The 18,182-nt window shown below is 44.3% G+C and overlaps 3 protein-coding genes and 3 non-coding genes across 6 annotated transcripts in view; 4 read left to right on the forward strand and 2 right to left on the reverse strand.

Moving 5' to 3' along the window:
* The window catches only part of LOC121302096 (matrix metalloproteinase-17-like), a 9,893-nt gene extending 5,954 nt beyond the window's left edge, over positions 1–3,939 (forward strand). The window contains exons 8-10 of the mRNA XM_041231917.1: positions 1,625–1,777; positions 2,323–2,589; positions 2,940–3,939. Coding sequence (XP_041087851.1) covers positions 1,625–1,777; positions 2,323–2,589; positions 2,940–3,238 — 719 coding nt within the window. The 3' untranslated portion in view covers positions 3,239–3,939. The remainder of the gene's footprint in view (positions 1–1,624; positions 1,778–2,322; positions 2,590–2,939) is intronic.
* A 1,033-nt stretch (positions 3,940–4,972) lies between these two features.
* LOC121302343 (zinc finger BED domain-containing protein 4-like) lies at positions 4,973–8,528 on the reverse strand. Its single transcript, XM_041232258.1, has 3 exons — positions 8,312–8,528; positions 7,182–7,336; positions 4,973–7,070 (listed from the first exon to the last, which is right to left on the reverse strand). Exons 2-3 carry the CDS (start codon positions 7,326–7,328, stop codon positions 5,175–5,177), a joined length of 2,043 nt encoding a protein of 680 aa, XP_041088192.1. The 5' UTR covers positions 7,329–7,336; positions 8,312–8,528; the 3' UTR covers positions 4,973–5,174.
* Positions 8,529–8,951: 423 nt separating this feature from the next.
* trnaa-cgc lies at positions 8,952–9,023 on the forward strand. Its single transcript has one exon. It is a non-coding gene; the product is annotated as a tRNA-Ala (tRNA).
* A 310-nt stretch (positions 9,024–9,333) lies between these two features.
* On the reverse strand, positions 9,334–9,406 carry trnav-aac. Its single transcript has one exon. It is a non-coding gene; the product is annotated as a tRNA-Val (tRNA).
* A 1,003-nt stretch (positions 9,407–10,409) lies between these two features.
* LOC121302344 (zinc finger protein 771-like) lies at positions 10,410–14,569 on the forward strand. Its single transcript, XM_041232259.1, has 5 exons — positions 10,410–10,421; positions 10,639–11,100; positions 11,928–12,551; positions 12,915–13,067; positions 13,537–14,569. The coding sequence occupies exons 2-5, from the start codon at positions 10,681–10,683 to the stop codon at positions 13,711–13,713; spliced, it is 1,374 nt and encodes a 457-aa protein (XP_041088193.1). The 5' UTR covers positions 10,410–10,421; positions 10,639–10,680; the 3' UTR covers positions 13,714–14,569.
* Positions 14,570–17,190: 2,621 nt separating this feature from the next.
* trnak-uuu lies at positions 17,191–17,263 on the forward strand. The gene has a single exon. It is a non-coding gene; the product is annotated as a tRNA-Lys (tRNA).
* Positions 17,264–18,182: the final 919 nt, after the last annotated feature.

An 18,182-nucleotide genomic window follows, 5' to 3' on the forward strand; every position in this document is an offset into this window, starting at 1 on the left:
ACTAGGATGCTGTGTATAATAATAACACTGCTAGAATCCAATATGAACTAGGATGCTGTGTATAATAATAACACTGCTAGAATACAATATGAACTAGGATGCCGTGTGTAATAATAACACTGCTAGAATACAATATGAACTAGGATGCCGTGTATAATAATAACACTGCTAGAATACAATATGAACTAGGAGGCCGTGTATAATAATAACACTGCTAGAATACAATATGAACTAGGATGCCGTGTATAATAATAACACTGCTAGAATACAATATGAACTAGGATGCCGTGTATAATAATAACACTGCTAGAATACAATATGAACTAGGATGCTGTGTATAATAATAACACTGCTAGAATCCAATATGAACTAGGATGCTGTGTATAATAATAACACTGCTAGAATACAATATGAACTAGGATGCCGTGTATAATAATAACACTGCTGGAATACAATATGAACTAGGATGCTGTGTATAATAATAACACTGCTGGAATACAATATGAACTAGGATGCTGTGTATAATAACAACACTGCTGGAATCCAATATGAACTAGGATGCTGTGTATAATAATAACACTGCTAGAATACAATATGAACTAGGATGCTGTGTATAATAATAACACTGCTAGAATCCAATATGAACTAGGATGCTGTGTGTAATAATAACACTGCTAGAATCCAATATGAACTAGGAGGCAGCGAGTTAGGATCACAGCAAGTTCTATCTACAGTGACAAAGGTGCAAGGATAGTCATTCTATCCTCCCTCCCACCCACCTTCTCTCTCCCTCCAGTGAAAGCTGCTGAATAATGTTCACCTGTTAACATATTGAATTCCACCCCCTCTATATAGAATGAACTCTCTCAGCTTCATAGAGTCCAGTGAAAGCTGCTGAATAATGTTCCCTTGTTAACATATTGAATTCCACCCCCTCTATATAGAATGAACTCCCTCAGCTTCATAGAGTCCAGTGAAAGCTGCTGAATAATGTTCCCTTGTTAACATATTGAATTGCACCCCCTCTATATAGAATGAACTCCCTCAGCTTCATAGAGTCCAGTGAAAGCTGCTGAATAATCTTCCCTTGTTAACATATTGAATTCCACACCCTCTATATAGAATGAGCTGGTTCAGATTCATAGTCAACGTCTCTCTCTCTAGCTGTCTCTCATAACATATTGAATTCCACACACTCTATATAAGCAAATCTTTTGGCCACAGCTGTAAATTAGAAACGTCTGGCCATAGCTGACTCTGGGTTTGATACAGCCGCCTCAAACTGGGTCTCCCGCTGGACTGGTTCCTGAAAATGCAGCTTCATGTTCCCTCAGCTGAACCGAACTGTGCTGAAGTAACCTCGGCTGTGCTGTGTGACTCAATCCCTTCAAGAATTGAAAAACCAGAGGATATTTTTTCTGAGAGGATATTTTCTTTTTTGCCAGTTAAGTTTTTTGGCAGGTTTTTTAGTAAACAAGTTCAATCTGTGGCCTTAGAGGGGGAGGGAGGGGGAGGAGAGAGAGAGAGAGAGAGAGAGAGAGAGAGAGAGAGAGAGAGAGAGAGAGAGATTGTTTTTTTTAAAGATTTCTCAAGCACTGTGTTGTGCTGTTATTGTTTTTTTCAGGACGTTATTTTTGGAGGTTGACCCATTCAGGACATCTCTCCTCCTTCCAGCCAGCCCAGATCCACCGGTTCTGGAGCGGGCTGCCGGCCGGACTGGACTCTATCGACGCAGTCTACGAGCGAGCCAGCGACCACAAGATCGTCTTCTTCAAGGGTGTGTGTCATCTACTTTAGTTCATTATTAACCCCTATCTATCTATCTATCTATCTAACTATCTATCTATTATTATTATTATTATTATTATTATTATTATTATTATTATTATTATTAATTAGTCAATTTAGCAGACGCTTTTATCCAAAGTGACTCCCATAGACTGGGGGGATAATCTCTGCATCATCAACAACCGCTGCTGCTGCTGCAGAGTCTCAGCCAATAGGACCTCGTTTGTTTGGCGTCTCATCCGAAGGACGGAGCACAAGGAGGTTCAGTGACTCGCTCAGGGTCTCTCACACACACACAGTGAGTCAGGGGCTGCTGCAGAGTCTCTTCCAATAGGACCTCGTTTGTTTGGCGTCTCATGCGAAGGACGGAGCACAAGGAGGTTCAGTGACTCGCTCAGGGTCTCTCACACACACACAGCGAGTCAGTGGCTGAGCCAGGTGATTTGAACCTCCTGGTATCAGAACCCCCTTCTCTTTAACCTCTGGACCAGCGTGCCCCAGTCCGTGACTCTTTCCTCTCTCTCCACTCTGCAGGTTCCCAGTACTGGCTTTTCAGGGGTCTGGCTCCAGAAGAGGGGTCCCCTCGCCCCGTCTCTGATTTCGGACTGCCCCCCGGGTCGGTGATTGAGGGGGCTGTATCCTCTCCGCTCGACAAGAAGACGTACCTCCTGCAGGGGGCACTGGTGTGGAGGTTCGATGAGGAGAGCAGGGCGCTGGACCCGGGGTACCCCATCGGGAGGCAGAGCTGGAGGGCAGCGCCAGAGGAAGGGGGCATCGATGACGTCATGAGCGACCACGAGGGTAACCGTTTTTGTACCTTTCTTTGTATAATGAGACGTTTCACACACTGTCTCTCTGATTCACTTTGCAGTGTCTTTGTAGTTTCTGCTTCTGATAAGGGAATATGCACTCTCATATTGTTCGCTGTTCTGCCCTCAAACTGCAGTGAAATGGATTCTCTCAAACGCTGCTTTGCTGTTTTGCCAAGCAATATTGAACAGACTCTGGCGAGGACAGCAATAACTGAGTACATTAAAATTGATCTCTAGATTACAGATCCCCTTCAGTCTCTCTGTGTGTATAATTGTACCACGTTAACTTTCCTATCTGTGTATCTATTTTATAGTAATCTCTCTCTCTCTCTCTCTCAGGTTCAGTTTATGTCTTCAAAGGTCTGCAATACTGGAAATTCCTGCCTGATGAATCCAACCCCCAGCCTGGCTACCCCCATTCCACTGCAGCCGATTGGCTAGACTGCCCTGACTCCTCCCCCTCCGCCTCAGACAGCATCTCAGCAGCTCCCCCTAGAGTGAGACAGGAGTACCGCGAAGGCCCTGACAACGACAGATGCTCTTGCCTGAAACAGGCAGCAGGGGGCGGTGTGACTCTCTCCCCACACCGGAGAATGATCTCTATGCTCATTGCAGCCTGGGCTAAACTAATTCTCTGAACAGTTTTGAAATATAACCCAGTTTTTCCCCAGCCCTGGTCCTGAGGACCAACTGTGTTTTCATTTCAAGTGAGCGCTCAATTAATCAAACCTTTAATTGAACTAATAATCTGTTTAATTAAACCATTTTTAATTGGTTCCCAGCGCCTAAAAATCTGCCCATTTTCAAGCTACTTATAAAACTGTGGAGTTAACTTAAAATCTCCAACTGTTTAAAAGCTGAAACTTTTTAAGCAAATGAATCTTTCAGTTAAGGGTTTAGTTCAGTAATGGAGAGCTTGGTTGGAATGAAATACAGCAGACAGGCACGGGGGGGAACCCCAGGACCAGGATCAGGGACCCCTGCTTTAAGATGGTATAAGGTGGAACACAGCTATGGACACTCGCAGCTCTGGACAAAAGCTTTGCATCATCTCGAATTTTAGGATTGATTTTTTTATTTAAAAAAAACAAACATATTTTTACCTTTCAAAGATATTTTATTGTTGTTATTTTACTTCGAAGGAGCTTCAGGGTGGCAGTGAGCATCCGAGCGTCAAATAGATGCTTTAGCTGAATATCTTAAAAATCCCGTCATTGTGGGTTTTTTTTTTTTTTTGAAACCCTGGTTCGTTTTTAAATACCAAACGAAGCAAGAATAAACGGCAAGGTGTGTAATCGTTGTGTTCTTTCAATAAAAGTATTTTTTTTAACAAAAAAAATGATTCAACTCGTTTATATTGTTTCCTCCATAAATAACACTTATTATTAATATTATTATTATTATTATTATTATTATGTATTTATTTTTAATCGCCTTTTTAACTGCCCTCGAACTAAACAAGTTTTAAACAATGCTGATTCTGTTTTTTTCAAAAGGGAAAGCTATTGAAGAACGCAGTTAAGAGTCACCAGGACTGTACTTAGTTTTTTCAGTTTGTATCACATTCACGGCAGCTCTCCCAGCACATAAAAGCGCTAACGGCTCCCTCTAGTGGAGAAGAAAGAGAGGCTAACCGCTTGTAGCTGACACTCGAGGAGCGGCTGACGGAACTGGGAGGGGTTTAAACATGCACAGCAGACTAGTCTAGTCACACAGATTTGGACGGGGTAGCAGAACAGTAATGATTATTTACAATCGCAATTTCGTCTGTTTTGAGAACACTACAGAAGCAAGGGGGTGTTCTCATACATTTCCACACGGCTGTATTAATTTATAAAATATTATTTTAGTGCTGGAAATAAACAACACGTTTTTTTATTGTGTTTTTTTTTCATCATTTTTATTAAGTTTCAGTACTCTTTCAAAATGTAAACTTAAAAAAAATCTTTCATTTTATATTTTAATAATAATAATAATAATAATAATAATAATGATGATAAATAGCTACTGCATCAAAATAGGAAAAATCTTTGAAACAGAGAGAAACACTGCACAGTAGAATTAGTGTTATTTAAGACATTATTGTAGCAGACTATTATCATTAATGAGTCATTCAGCAGACACCTTTATCCAAAGAGACTTCCAGAGACTAGGGTGGGGGGGGGGGGGGGGGAGGCAGGGCATCACCAACAACTGCTGCTGCTGCAGAGTCTCTTCCAATAGGACCTTGTTTGTTTGGAGTCTCATCCGAAGGATGGAGCACAAGGAGGTTCAGTGACTTGCTCAGGGTCTCTCTCACACACACAGTGAGTCAGGGGCTGCTGCAGAGTCTCTTCCAATAGGATCTCATTTGTTTGGCGTCTCATCCGAAGGACGGAGCACAAGGAGGTTCAGTGACTTGCTCAGGGTCTCTCACTGACTCAGTGGTGATTTGAACCTCCTGGTATCATGAACCTCTTTTTCTCTAACTACTGGACCACCAATCCTATATATATAAAAAAAAATCTGATTTGATCTAGAAGCAGAACAGCAGCAGGGTTGAGATTTTAAGCCCCAGCCGAGCCTCTGCTGCTGTCACTTCCACATCCCGTTGCAACGGAGAAACATCATCTCCTCAAAACGGAAATCCGACAGAGAGGTCCCCAGGGGCCCAAAGGCCTTCCCGCCCCCGCCGCTCAGGGAGAAGAGCCGCCGCACGGGCGCAGGGGAAGCGGGCGTGGCCAGGTACATGGTGGCCAGGTGCGCCAGGTGAGGCAGCGCCTCCTGGTGGTGGTACCAGAAAGCCAGCGGGTCAGCATCTTCGGGGATGCAAGGCTGCCCAAAGTAGATTTCCACTTGGGAGGCCTCTGCTGGCGAGAAGGCGGACGCTGCTCCTCCCGGCGCGGGACGTTCTGGGGCCGCCATGAACCTGAACAGACCCGAACGCGTCTGCGTCATCTTCATCGTCTTCTTCTTGGGAGGAGTCTGGAGAGCGGAGGAAACCGGGTCTGGTGACGCGGCCATGGCTGCCACTTTCCCCGCCAGCAGCTTCTTGACCTCCAGGGCCTCGGCCATGCCGGAGCACCAGTCCAGCTTCCAGCGGGGGTCCAGAGCGGCGGCCAGAACGAAGGCTTCCTCCCCCTCGTACCCCGACAGCCGGCTCTCCATGGAGGACCTCAGAGCCAGCAGCAGGAGCTCCGATCCCCCACGGCGCCCCATCTCCTCCAGCTCGGCTCTCAGCCCTCGGATGCAAGGCAGGACGCAGCTGGCTGTCCTCCCTCCTCCTCCTCCTCCTCCTCCACTCCCTTCTGCTTGTTCCATCGCTAGCTCGAATGGCCGCAGGACTCCCAAGAGCTCCCGCAAGGCTTGGAGCTCTGGTTCGGAGAGCCGGTCTGATGGGAAGTCTGCCAGAGAAGGAGAGGCAGGAGGAGGGGGAGGTCGAGGCAGGGGCTGCCAGCTGTGCTCCAGCGCCGGCTCCTGTTCTTCTACTTCTTCTTCTTCTGCGATCTCCAGGACGACGGATCTCAAAGCCCTGGTTTGGGCGGTCCAGCCCCGCTGCTGCTGCTGCTGCTGCTCCTGCCGCCTCTGTGGGTCACTGAAAAGCCCCGGACTGGAGATCTCCCGACGGGAGAGGTCGGCAAGCAGCTTGCTGGCTCTGCGGACAGCAGCGGAGGTCAGGTGACCGGCGCGTCTCAGCCCGTCGCCCACGACGGACTCCAGGGCGCGAGAGAAGCAGGGGAAGCAGTGGGGCAGAGGGGAAAGGGGCAGGCCCGGGTCGTAGCCGGGTTCGGCCGCCATGCTGAGCCCGTTCTCGCCGCTGTCGCTGTCCTCTTCCTCCTCCTCTCCCTCATCCTCCCAGCCAGGAAGCCCGACCGCCGCTCCGTCGTCTACCCCGCTGCCCGTGATCAGGGTCACCACTTTGTCCTCTAGTCCGAAGCTGGAGATAACTTCCTGGTAGTTTGAGAGAACTCCCTCCTCCCGCTCCTGTGTCGACCCGCCTCTCACCCTCCTGCAAGCCAGCAGGACGCTTCCCGCGCGAAAGGAAGAGTCCTGGATGTAGTGGCCGGCCACTCCCACCACCACCACCGACCGGCCACGCCCCCGGCCCCGCCCCCTTTCCGCCCACACATCCAGAGTAAGGCAGAGCCCAGAGATTTTGGAAAGCCGGGAGGAGACAGCGGAGTAGAGGCTGGCCGTCCTGGCGGGCAGGATCTCGTATCGGAGACGACCCAGGGTGGGCAGGGAGAAGGAGGGCTGGGCGACTTTTAGGAGGGTCTTGAAAGAGGGGTCTTCGACCAGAGACAGGGGCTGGAGGGAGTGGGACAGGAAGTCGACCACGGCGTCGGTGAGGGCGCGCTGGCGCGGGTCGCGAGAGTTCCAGGTCCCGGGATGGGGGGAGGAGGAGGGGAGGGTCAAGCGGGGCTCCCTGGGTGCGGTTTCGGGAGCAGTGTGGGGCTCTTTTAGCTCCTGGTGGATGTCTGCGTGGTGTCTCTGGAGAACAAAAATATATATATTTTTTAAAGATTTCCATCCAGCCTTCTCTGTGCCCTTCTCTCTCCCTCTGTCTGTCTCCCCTCCCTCTCTCTCTCTCTCCCGACTCACCTTCATGTGTGTGTAGAAGTTGGAGGTTGCCTTGCAGGATCCAGATACCTCTTTCCCACAGTGCTTGCACCTCATCTTGAAGTTGCTGAGCGTCGCCTGCCCCTGCAGGCACTCAAAGTGGTGGAAGATTCGGGAATGGGACGGCATGGCGAACGCTGAGGGGGGGGGGGGGGGGGGGGGTGTTGGAGAGCGCAAGATAGCCGGTAAGTAATTGCTGGGGTAGGAAGAGAGAGTCACCCAGCCTGCCAAGTTGTGTCTGTGCTTATAAGGAGAACTTGGGGTTATCACACTGTGTATCAGTGTGTGTCTGTGCTTATAAAGGGAGATCGGGGTTATCACACTGTGTGTCTGTGTGTGTGTGTGTGTGTGTGCTTATAAAGAGAGATCTGGGTTATCAAACTGTCTGTGTGTCTGTGTGTCTGTCCTTATAAAGAGAGCTTGGGTTTGTCAAACTCTTTGTGCATAGCTGTGTTTATGATTATGACTATTGTGTATTTATTAGCGTACAGAAAAGGTTTCAATGACAACAACATTATTTATAAAGTAATATCTGCTACATGATAAAGTAATATATCTGCTATCTCGTTTTTCTAACTTCACTTTTTCGTACACTTGAAGAACACGTTTCGGTCAGCTGACAGTTCTGAGAGAAAATTATGAATTGTTATGATCTGCAATAAACACAAACTCTGTGTTTAAACTTATAAAATTACCATTTTATTATTATTATTATTATTATTATTATTATTATTATTATTAACTGCTTCAGAATTGCCGCTACGATGTCGATGAATGAAAATTAAAAACTAATAACAATCCTCAACCAAACCGAGCGGTGGTATTATTACTTAGCAATGCAGCCGAGTAATGCATGCATTTAAAACGCGTTTGTGTGTTTTTATTTTAAATTTAATTAAATTTATGTGCGTCAACACAATGGCAAGCCGACTCGTTTGAGACGAGAAATGGGATTAATTAAAAATAACAATAATAATTAAACCGCGCAGCTTTGCAGATACAACAGCAGCAACAAAAAGAACAAACAGCCACTCATTCAAATTAATAAAAAGATAAACAGTCGTTTAAAAACGTATTTTTGAAGCTCAAACACATATAATAGACGCTCTTACCTTAGCAAGCTATTGCAGAGACTGGACTCGCCCAACGCAAAAAATAACACAACAAAGGCGGAGGGAATGGGGGGGTCGGGAGATTTATCTCTATTAACCACTACAAGAAGATAGCATTTCCCCCGCCAAAAAAACAAATAAATCAATGAGATATGTGTTTTACTTCGATATTACCCACATCTTAAATTTCAATACCTTGTCGCTTTATTTTCTTTTATTGTGGTTTATTGAGCCTCCCCCCCTTTCTCCCCCCTCTCTCTCTCCTTGCTCTCAACTTAGTATCACCCAAATACAGGCACCCGAATTCCCTGCGACGGAAGGATAAGGTTGCGTTGCCTAGCAACCGTTTTATTTTTCACAGAGAGATGTTTTGTTTACATTTATTTATTTATTTATTTATTTATTTATATTTTTATGTATGTATTTATCTTTTCTGCCGTTTGGAGTAATGTTTTTTTTTTTAATTTATTTAAATATCAACATTGTAACTATGGATTATAGTGTAATATAATCTCAAGGGCGTCGGTTCGAGCCCCACGTTGGGCGGTTCCTGGTTTTATTTTATTTTTTTAATCTAATAATATTTAGCTTTTAATAGCGATTCTAAAACAAACAACATTTCACAATAGGAGTGGATGAGGGGGATGTAGCTCAGTGGTAGAGCGCACGCTTCGCATGTGTGAGGCCCCGGGTTCAATCCCCGGCATCTCCAATTATATTTAAATTTTGTAAATATTTTTTTTTTCTCTAAAACATTTGATTAAACTTATAATTATAATATTAATATTTAAAAAAATTTTTGAGGAAAAAAATTGATAAAATGCGGTTTTAACTACGTAAAATTTTCTTGTCTTATAACTATTTATATATATATATATATATATATATATATATATATATAGATATATATATAATATACTTATAAGAGGATTTAGGATATTTTTCGTTAATGGAATATTTTAGATATAGTATAATATATTATTTAAAATGAAATATAGATATGTATTTAAAAATAATTTGGCTGTTTCCACCCGGTCTCGAACCGGGGACCTTTCGCGTGTTAGGCGAACGTGATAACCACTACACTATGGAAACTCGCTTGGAAACCTTCTGCAATCTGCAGAGCCATTGCTTTCATATTATATTTTTTATATATTATATTTCATACTCATTCTTACATGACGTCATGGTATTCTATATACTGTGACATCATTTTCACTTCTGCCTTTAAATCTGTATTCATTCTCATTAACATTATTTTATATAAACTTATATTATGATCATCAGCAATGCTGGCTCTCCCCAGCGCATCAGCATGCACAACTTTTGAATTAATTGTGTTTATTTAATTATAGGTTCCCTTGAGAAAGATATGTACAGCATATTGAGCTATATATATATATATATATATATATATAGATAGAGATAGAGAGAGAGAGAGAGAGAGAGAGAGAGAGAGAGAGAGAGAGAGAGAGAGAGAAAACCAGATAGATAGATTTATAGATTTTTTTTTTCAAATTGTGTGCGGCTAATCACCACACGGGCGAAACAAACGGTGCAGGGAACTAACCGCAAGCGGAACCATTGTCCCACGGGTGGGGAGGGGAATGTTTATATGCGAGCGCTGACCAGAAGATGGGAAGGGCAGTTTCTCTGCATCTGACGGAGCTAGGATCCAAAACAGCTCGGATCCAAAACAAATATATATATATATATATATTATTATATATATCTGTAAATATAGAGAGATAGTTTGAAAAAAAAAAATTGCATCACTCTAAGTTCAGTGTCGCCTTCTCGTTTGTGTTTTGAAGCGCTGGCGCGGTGCATTGAGTATCATTATTATAGCGAGTTATTATCAGCGGTTGCCATTTCAGCTTCGCTGTTGTTGTTGTTGTTGTTGTTGTTGTTTTACAGGTTTTGGGAGCTACTCGTATTGGTCAAAACACGAAGATAGAATAGTATGACTCCAATAGAATTGCATTATATATATCATATATATATATAATATATATATATATATATAATATATATATAGAGAGAGAGAGAGAGAGAGAGAGAGAGAGAGAGAGAGAGAGACAGAGAGACAGACAGTTACATATGTATGTATGTATGTATGTATGTATGTAGACATGTAGACAGATATAGACGAAGATAGACATATCTTGTTGAAGGAGTCTGTCCTCTCTCATACATATATTATCTAGATGTCTGTCTATGCTAGATAGATATGATAGATGTAGAGAGAGACAGACAGATATAGACTCTATTATGTAGATAATCAGACAGATATAGGCTATATGTAGATAGACACCGACGACAGATAGGTATGTAGATTGATTGATTGTTTGATTGATTGATAGATAGAAATGGCCATGTCGGGGGTACCGTCTTTCCCCCAGTTTGATGTGAACTCAGCCGGCAGCGAGCTTGAAATCCGCTGGACAAAATGGATCCAGCGCTTTGAAAACTTCCTCTTGGCTCTGGACGTCAAAGACGAGACCCGAAAAAGAGCGATGCTGCTTTACTACGCCGGGGAAGCGGTGTACGACATATTCGACTCCCTGCCCGGGACCGGGGGGCCAGCCGACTACACCGCCGCCGTCTCGGCGCTCGCCGAACATTTCTCCACGAAGAAAAGCGCTGGATCGGAGCGGATCAGACGGGAGAAGCAGCAAGACGGGGAGCCCGCGGGCTCGGACCACGCCGGGCCGAGGGAGCTGGCCGCTGGCTGTCGGTTTGCAAACGGCGAGGTGGAAATCAAAAAAGCGAGGCTGAGGGAGAAGCAGGTGAGACGTGGGTCACTGGAAGTCGCTTTGGATAAAAGCCTCTGCGGAATGATTCAACAATAATTATAATAATAATAATAATACAGCTTGTGCATTTGGCACGCAATGGGTTAATACGTAAAAAGTCTGTTTTTCATTCATTACAATTACACCCTTGCTAGTGTTGAATCAATAATTGCAAAGGCTGGTAATCAGACTCCTATTGCACAGCAGTGTCACCCAGTTCAGGTTTTACTACCAGCTTGATCAGCCCCAGTGTGTCTAGGCAACAAGCTCAGGTGTGTTTTATTATTAAACTCCTAGTGAAATTCCCTTGTTAACATATTGAATTCCACCCCCTCTATATAGAATGAACTCCCTCAGCTTCATAGAGTCCAGTGAAAGCTGCTGAATAATGTTCCCTTGTTAACATATTGAATTGCACCCCCTCTATATAGAATGAACTCCCTCAGCTTCATAGAGTCCAGTGAAAGCTGCTGAATAATGTTCCCTTGTTAACATATTGAATTGCACCCCCTCTATATAGAATGAACTCCCTCAGCTTCATAGAGTCCAGTGAAAGCTGCTGAATAATGTTCCCTTGTTAACATATTGAATTGCACCCCCTCTATATAGAATGAACTCCCTCAGCTTCATAGAGTCCAGTGAAAGCTGCTGAATAATGTTCCCTTGTTAACATATTGAATTGCACCCCCTCTATATAGAATGAACTCCCTCAGCTTCATAGAGTCCAGTGAAAGCTGCTGAATAATGTTCCCTTGTTAACATGAATTCCACTCCCTCAGCTTCATAGTCAACATCTCTCTCTCTATCTCTCTCTCTCTCAGGACGCGAGCGATGAAACAGAAACCCCCGAAACTGTTGTAGAAACGGTCCGCATCAAACAAGAGGCTCCAGACCCCGAACAGCAAGAAGAGGAGGAGGAGGAGGAGGAGGAGGAGGAAGACTACGAAATCGAAGCCGTGGTGATCAAAGAGGAAGAAGATTCGGACGAACGAGTCGAGCAGGTCTCCCAGGCCACGCAGACGCCCGCCCAGCCCGCGGCTTCCAGCAACCAGGGTGCCCACCAGTGCCCAGTCTGCCACAAGCACTTCCGACAGTCCGGGAACTTGAAGATCCACCTCCGGATTCACACGGGCGAGCGTCCGTACCGCTGCTCCGAGTGCGGGAGGAGCTTCAAGCAGCTGGGGAACTTGAAGATCCACCTCCGGATTCACACGGGTGAGCGTCCGTACCGCTGCTCCGAGTGCGGGAGGAGCTTCAAGCACTCGGCCAACTTGAAGAAGCACGGGCAGGTCCACACGGGGGAGAAGCCGTACAGCTGCTCCGAGTGCGGGAGGTGCTTCAGCCAGAACCGGACCCTCATCAACCACCTGATGATCCACTCTGGGGAGAAACCGTTCGGCTGCCCAGAGTGCGACATGGCCTTCCGTCACCGAGGGGACCTCAAGGTATAGAATGTGTGTGTCTGTGTGTCTCAGTGTGTGTGTCCGTGTGTGTGTGTGTGTGTGTGTGTATGTCTCAGTCTCAGTCTGTGTGTGTGTGGGGGCTTTAGAATAAGCTTTTATTTTCTATATAACATTTGCTTTGTGTGTGTGTGTGTGTGTGTGTGTATATATATATATATTCTCGTCTGTGTCGCATTTACTTTGCGGTTTGAAAATGTAATTGTTACCGTTATTATATATAATTATTTGACCTATGCCTTATGCAAGGTAAATTATTTCTTTCTTTCTTTACTGGAGTGAATGAGTACGGCTCATGAGCACGGTAACTCCACTGTGTGTAATTCCTGGCTGCCCTGTGCCCTGCAGGTACATTCCCATGTGCACTCGGGAGAGAAGCCGCACAGCTGCGAGGAATGCGGGAAGCGCTTCAGACACCCGGCCAGCGTCCGGAGTCACCGTCGCGTCCACACCGGAGAGAAACCGTACCACTGCACAGAGTGTGGGAAGAGCTTCACTCAGGTGTGGAAGAGAGGGAGGAGCCTGGACAACACCGGCCTCTCTGTGTGTGTGTCTCTCTCTCTCTCTCTCTCTCTCTCTCTCTCTCTCTCTCTCTCTCTCTCTCACTCTGTTCTCTGCGGTGTCACGTGTCTGGTGTTTTTAAAGTCCTCGAAGGGCTGTCTTTTGTAGTTGACACCGTTTCTTGGGATATCTTCCACAGAGTGGGGGAAGAGCTGCCACTCCACAGGAGAACGACTACGGAAACACCAAGTGATGAGCCTGTGACAATCGATGGCCAAGACTCGGGAGACTCACCACACACCAGAGGATTCTCAGAGCGGAGAGGGAACACAGAGCCTACTCAGTGAAGGACTCACCATAAACAGTACAGCGATCCGCAGAACTGTTCATGGAGAGGAGAGCCACGCCACGAAACATAATATAGAGAGTTTTTGTAGTTCACATTTTCTTTGTATATATAATCTCTAAGGTGGGGAGCCTGGCCACGCACAGAAAGCTGCACGCCACGGACAAGACCTACCAGTGTGAGGCCTGTGGGGATCGCTTCACACGACTCGGGAGCCTCACCACACACCAGAGGATCCACAGCGCAGAGACCGGAGCCACTGCGAGAGAGACAAGAGAGAGTACAGCGAGCAGGGACTGAGGAGAGAGGAGCCACCGCGAGAGAGACGAGAGAGAGTACAGCGAGCAGGGACTGAGAGGAGAGAGGAGCCACCGCGAGAGACCAGAAAGAGACGAGAGAGAGTACAGCGAGCAGGGACTGAGGAGAGAGGAGCCACCGCGAGAGACCAGAAAGAGACGAGAGAGAGTACAGCGAGCAGGGACTGAGAGGAGAGAGGAGCCACCGCGAGAGAGACCAGAAAGACGAGAGAGAGTACAGCGAGCAGGGACTGAGGAGAGAGGAGCCACCGCGAGAGAGACCAGAAAGCGACGAGAGAGAGTACAGCGAGCAGGGACTGAGGAGAGAGGAGCCACCGCGAGAGAGACCAGAAAGAGACGAGAGAGAGTACAGCGAGCAGGGACTGAGGAGAGAGGAGCCACCGCGAGAGACCAGAAAGAGACGAGAGAGAGTACAGCGACCAGGGACTGAGAGGAGAGAGGAGCCACAGCGCAGAGACCAGAAAGAGATGAGAGAGAGAACAGCGAGCAGGCACTGAGAGGAGAGAGGAGGTACAGCGAGCAGGGAGAGGGAGGGAGAGAAAGCGGAGAATTGAACCGCAGTGCATAGCTCTGTCCGAGGAGAACCAGGATCCAACAAGGATACTGATCAATCACTAGAGATACTCGACAAAGAAGAAAAGCCATCGATAAACTTAAACTCTCCTAATCAGCCACAGCATTTCAAACCGCGCCTTGCTAAGCTCTGTATCTTCAACATGGCTCAACGCGATGCATTTTACATCGTCACACGACAGGAGGAGAACACCCTGTCTTTCAGAGCGGCTGTACGGCCGGCAGTGAGTCCTGTTTCAAACATCCAATAAAGATTACTCATGTGATCTTGTTTTGTGAAGGCTCATTGTTTTCCCTGTCCCTTTCCCTGTAGTGCGTAGTGTTTTTAAAAGGAGGCTGGTCCAGTGGTTAAAGAAACAGGTTTGTAACCAGGAGGACCTGGGTTCAAATCCCAGCTCGTTTTCTTTTCAAATCCAGGCTCCAACCACTGGTGACTCGAGCTTTAGTGTAATCAATTAGTAATAAAATATAGCGCGGAAAGTTCACCTCGTGGAGCAAGCGGAAAGAGAACCGGTTACCAAAGCGCTTTAAAGTTGCATTAAATACAAGGGGGGATTATGATAATCTACAAACTCCTTTACGTTAGTATGTGCATCTACTGTAGCAAAAACCACACAAAAACACAATGCCGAGTATGTAATTTATGTGGAAAGCAGCAGTGGAAAGATCAGAATACAGATAGCAGCATAATACATGAAATAGTGCATTAAATACAGTGGAAAGAGCATAATACAGGATAGCAGCATAATACATCAAATAGTGCATTAAATATAGTGGAAAGAGCAGAATACAGGATAGCAGCATAATACATGAAATAGTGCATTAAATACAGTGGAAAGAGCAGAATACATGATAGCAGCATAATACATGAAATAGTGCATTAAATACAGTGGAAAGAGCAGAATACATGATAGCAGCATAATACATGAAATAGTGCATTAAATACAGTGGAAAGAGCAGAATACAGGATAGCAGCACAATACATGAAATAGTGCATTAAATACAGTGGAAAGAGCAGAATACAGGATAGCAGCAAAATACATGAAATAGTGCATTAAATACAGTAGAAAGAGCAGAATACAGGATAGCAGCATAATACATGAAATAGTGCATTAAATACAGTGGAAAGAGCAGAATACATGATAGCAGCATAATACATGAAATAGTGCATTAAATACAGTGGAAAGAGCAGAATACAGGATAGCAGCATAATACATGAAATAGTGCATTAAATACAGTGGAAAGAGCAGAATACAGGATAGCAGCATAATACATGAAATAGTGCATTAAATACAGTGGAAAGAGCAGAATACATGATAGCAGCATAATACATGAAATAGTGCATTAAATACAGTGGAAAGAGCAGAATACAGGATAGCAGCATAATACATGAAATAGTGCATTAAATACAGTGGAAAGAGCAGAATACATGAAATAAAATACATGGAAGCAGCAAATACAGTGGAAAGTGCATTAATACAGTGATAGCAGCATAATACATGAAATAGTGCATTAAATACAGTGGAAAGAGCAGAATACATGATAGCAGCATAATACATGAAATAGTGCATTAAATACAGTGGAAAGTAGCAGAATACATGAAATAGTGCAGTGGAAAGAGCAAATACATGATAATAATACATGAAATATTGCATTAAATACAGTGGAAAGAGCATAATACATGATAGCAGCATAATACATGAAATAGTGCATTAAATACAGTGGAAAGAGCAGAATACAGGATAGCAGCATAATACATGAAATAGTGCATTAAATACAGTGGAAAGAGCATAATACATGATAGCAGCATAATACATGAAATAGTGCATTAAATACAGTGGAAAGAGCAGAATACATGATAGCAGCATAATACATGAAATAGTGCATTAAATACAGTGGAAAGAGCAGAATACAGGATAGCAGCATAATACATGAAATAGTGCATTAAATACAATGGAAAGAGCAGAATACAGGATAGCAGCATAATACATGAAATAGTGCATTAAATACAGTGGAAAGAGCAGAATACAGGATAGCAGCATATACATGAAATAGTGCATTAAATACAGTGGAAAGAGCAGAATACATGATAGCAGCATAATACATGAAATAGTGCATTAAATACAGTGGAAAGAGCAGAATACATGGATAGCAGCATAATACATGAAATAGTGCATTAAATACAGTGGAAAGAGCAGAATACATGATAGCAGCATAATACATGAAATAGTGCATTAAATACAGTGGAAAGAGCAGAATACAGGATAGCAGCATAATACATGAAATAGTGCATTAAATACAGTGGAAAGAGCAGAATACAGGATAGCAGCATAATACATGAAATAGTGCATTAAATACAGTGGAAAGAGCAGAATACAGGATAGCAGCATAATACATGAAATAGTGCATTAAATACAGTGGAAAGAGCAAAGATAGCAGCATAATACATGAAATAGTGCATTAATACAGTGGAAAGAGCAGAATACATGATAGCAGCATAATACATGAAATGGTGCATTAAATACAGTGGAAAGAGCAGAATACAGGATAGCAGCATAATACATGAAATAGTGCATTAAATACAGTGGAAAGAGCAGAATACAGGATAGCAGCATAATACATGAAATAGTGCATTAAATACAGTGGAAAGAGCAGAATACAGGATAGCAGCATAATACATGAAATAGTGCATTAAATACAGTGGAAAGAGCAGAATACAGGATAGCAGCATAATACATGAAATAGTGCATTAAATACAGTGGAAAGAGCAGAATACAGGATAGCAGCATAATACATGAAATAGTGCATTAAATACAGTGGAAAGAGCAGAATACATGCGAGCTCGAATCGATCAGTATTCCAGAGCCCAGAGATAAAGGCTTTCAGAGCCCGGATAGCTCAGTCGGTAGAGCATCAGACTTTTAATCTGAGGGTCCAGGGTTCAAGTCCCTGTTCGGGCGGGAGTTATTAAAAATTAAATATTTTATTATTAATTACATTTTTTTTTAAAAACCATTTACATTGGAAATCATTGTTTAATTATTATTATATTATTATTATTATTATTATTTGGCAGACTCCTGCTTTATCCAAGACGATTTGCACAGGTGTTACAGGGCAGTACAGGGTTACAAAAAGAAGGGATAATCTCAACTCAATTTAAAATATAATACTTTCTCTAATTTGGTAAACGATCGGGGTCTGTACAATATACGAGCATCAAAAGAAACTGATCACTTATATCTGGATACAATTCACTAGATGTGATCGAAAAATGACAAACTCTGTTTCAGAGCCGGCGCCGTGACTTTTTATCGTGCAGATTAATAACCGACATCACGAAGATGCTGCAGAATGAACCGTCGATCCGGGGCAGGTGTCGTGACTCTCGGTGTCCCGGTTTTGGGGGCCTGTCATTGACAGAGCGAGTCTGGTTACACCGTCTTGCCGGGTTTGAAACCGCTGGCTGTGAGCGCCCAAGACAGCGAGCCCCACTCCAGCCTCCAACATGCCGATCGCACAAAGGCTCTGCTTTCTTGAGAGACGTGGCATATTGTGGTTTTTTTTTCCGTGTTCTTTATTGAAGCTTGCAATTCAACAGCTTCATGAAATCAAATCAACTGTCTCACAAATTAGGTGATTAAGAGCTTCAGTCAGTCCCTCAAGCGTGCCATGGGCCAGGATGAATGATCGCGGGATTAAAACCAAAAATCATTTTGTCAATGTCCATAATATTTTATATCATATTTTATTTTTTAAAATATCAATGAAAATTAATTCACGCTGCACGGAAACCAGGACCAGAGGACACAGCACAGCGGAGACAGACTTTGAGATAGTGGGAAACAGACGCACCTTCTTCACACCGAGAGCGGTGAT

Source organism: Polyodon spathula, chromosome 29 (assembly GCF_017654505.1).
Source record: "Polyodon spathula isolate WHYD16114869_AA chromosome 29, ASM1765450v1, whole genome shotgun sequence".
Lineage (NCBI taxonomy): Eukaryota > Metazoa > Chordata > Actinopteri > Acipenseriformes > Polyodontidae > Polyodon > Polyodon spathula.

What these genes read in the sequence shown, in the direction of transcription:
- LOC121302344 (XM_041232259.1), top strand. Translation starts at nt 10,681, where the DNA reads ATGGCCATGTCGGGGGTACCGTCTTTCCCCCAGTTTGATGTGAACTCA. An exon ending in GTCACCGAGGGGACCTCAAG is followed by an intron (nt 12,552 to 12,914) that starts GTATAGAATGTG and finishes TGTGCCCTGCAG; the next exon opens with GTACATTCCCATGTGCACTC. An exon ending in GTGGGAAGAGCTTCACTCAG is followed by an intron (nt 13,068 to 13,536) that starts GTGTGGAAGAGA and finishes ATAATCTCTAAG; the next exon opens with GTGGGGAGCCTGGCCACGCA.
- LOC121302343 (XM_041232258.1), bottom strand. Translation starts at nt 7,328, where the DNA reads ATGCCGTCCCATTCCCGAATCTTCCACCACTTTGAGTGCCTGCAGGGG. An exon ending in ACTTCTACACACACATGAAG is followed by an intron (nt 7,071 to 7,181) that starts GTGAGTCGGGAG and finishes TTTGTTCTCCAG; the next exon opens with AGACACCACGCAGACATCCA.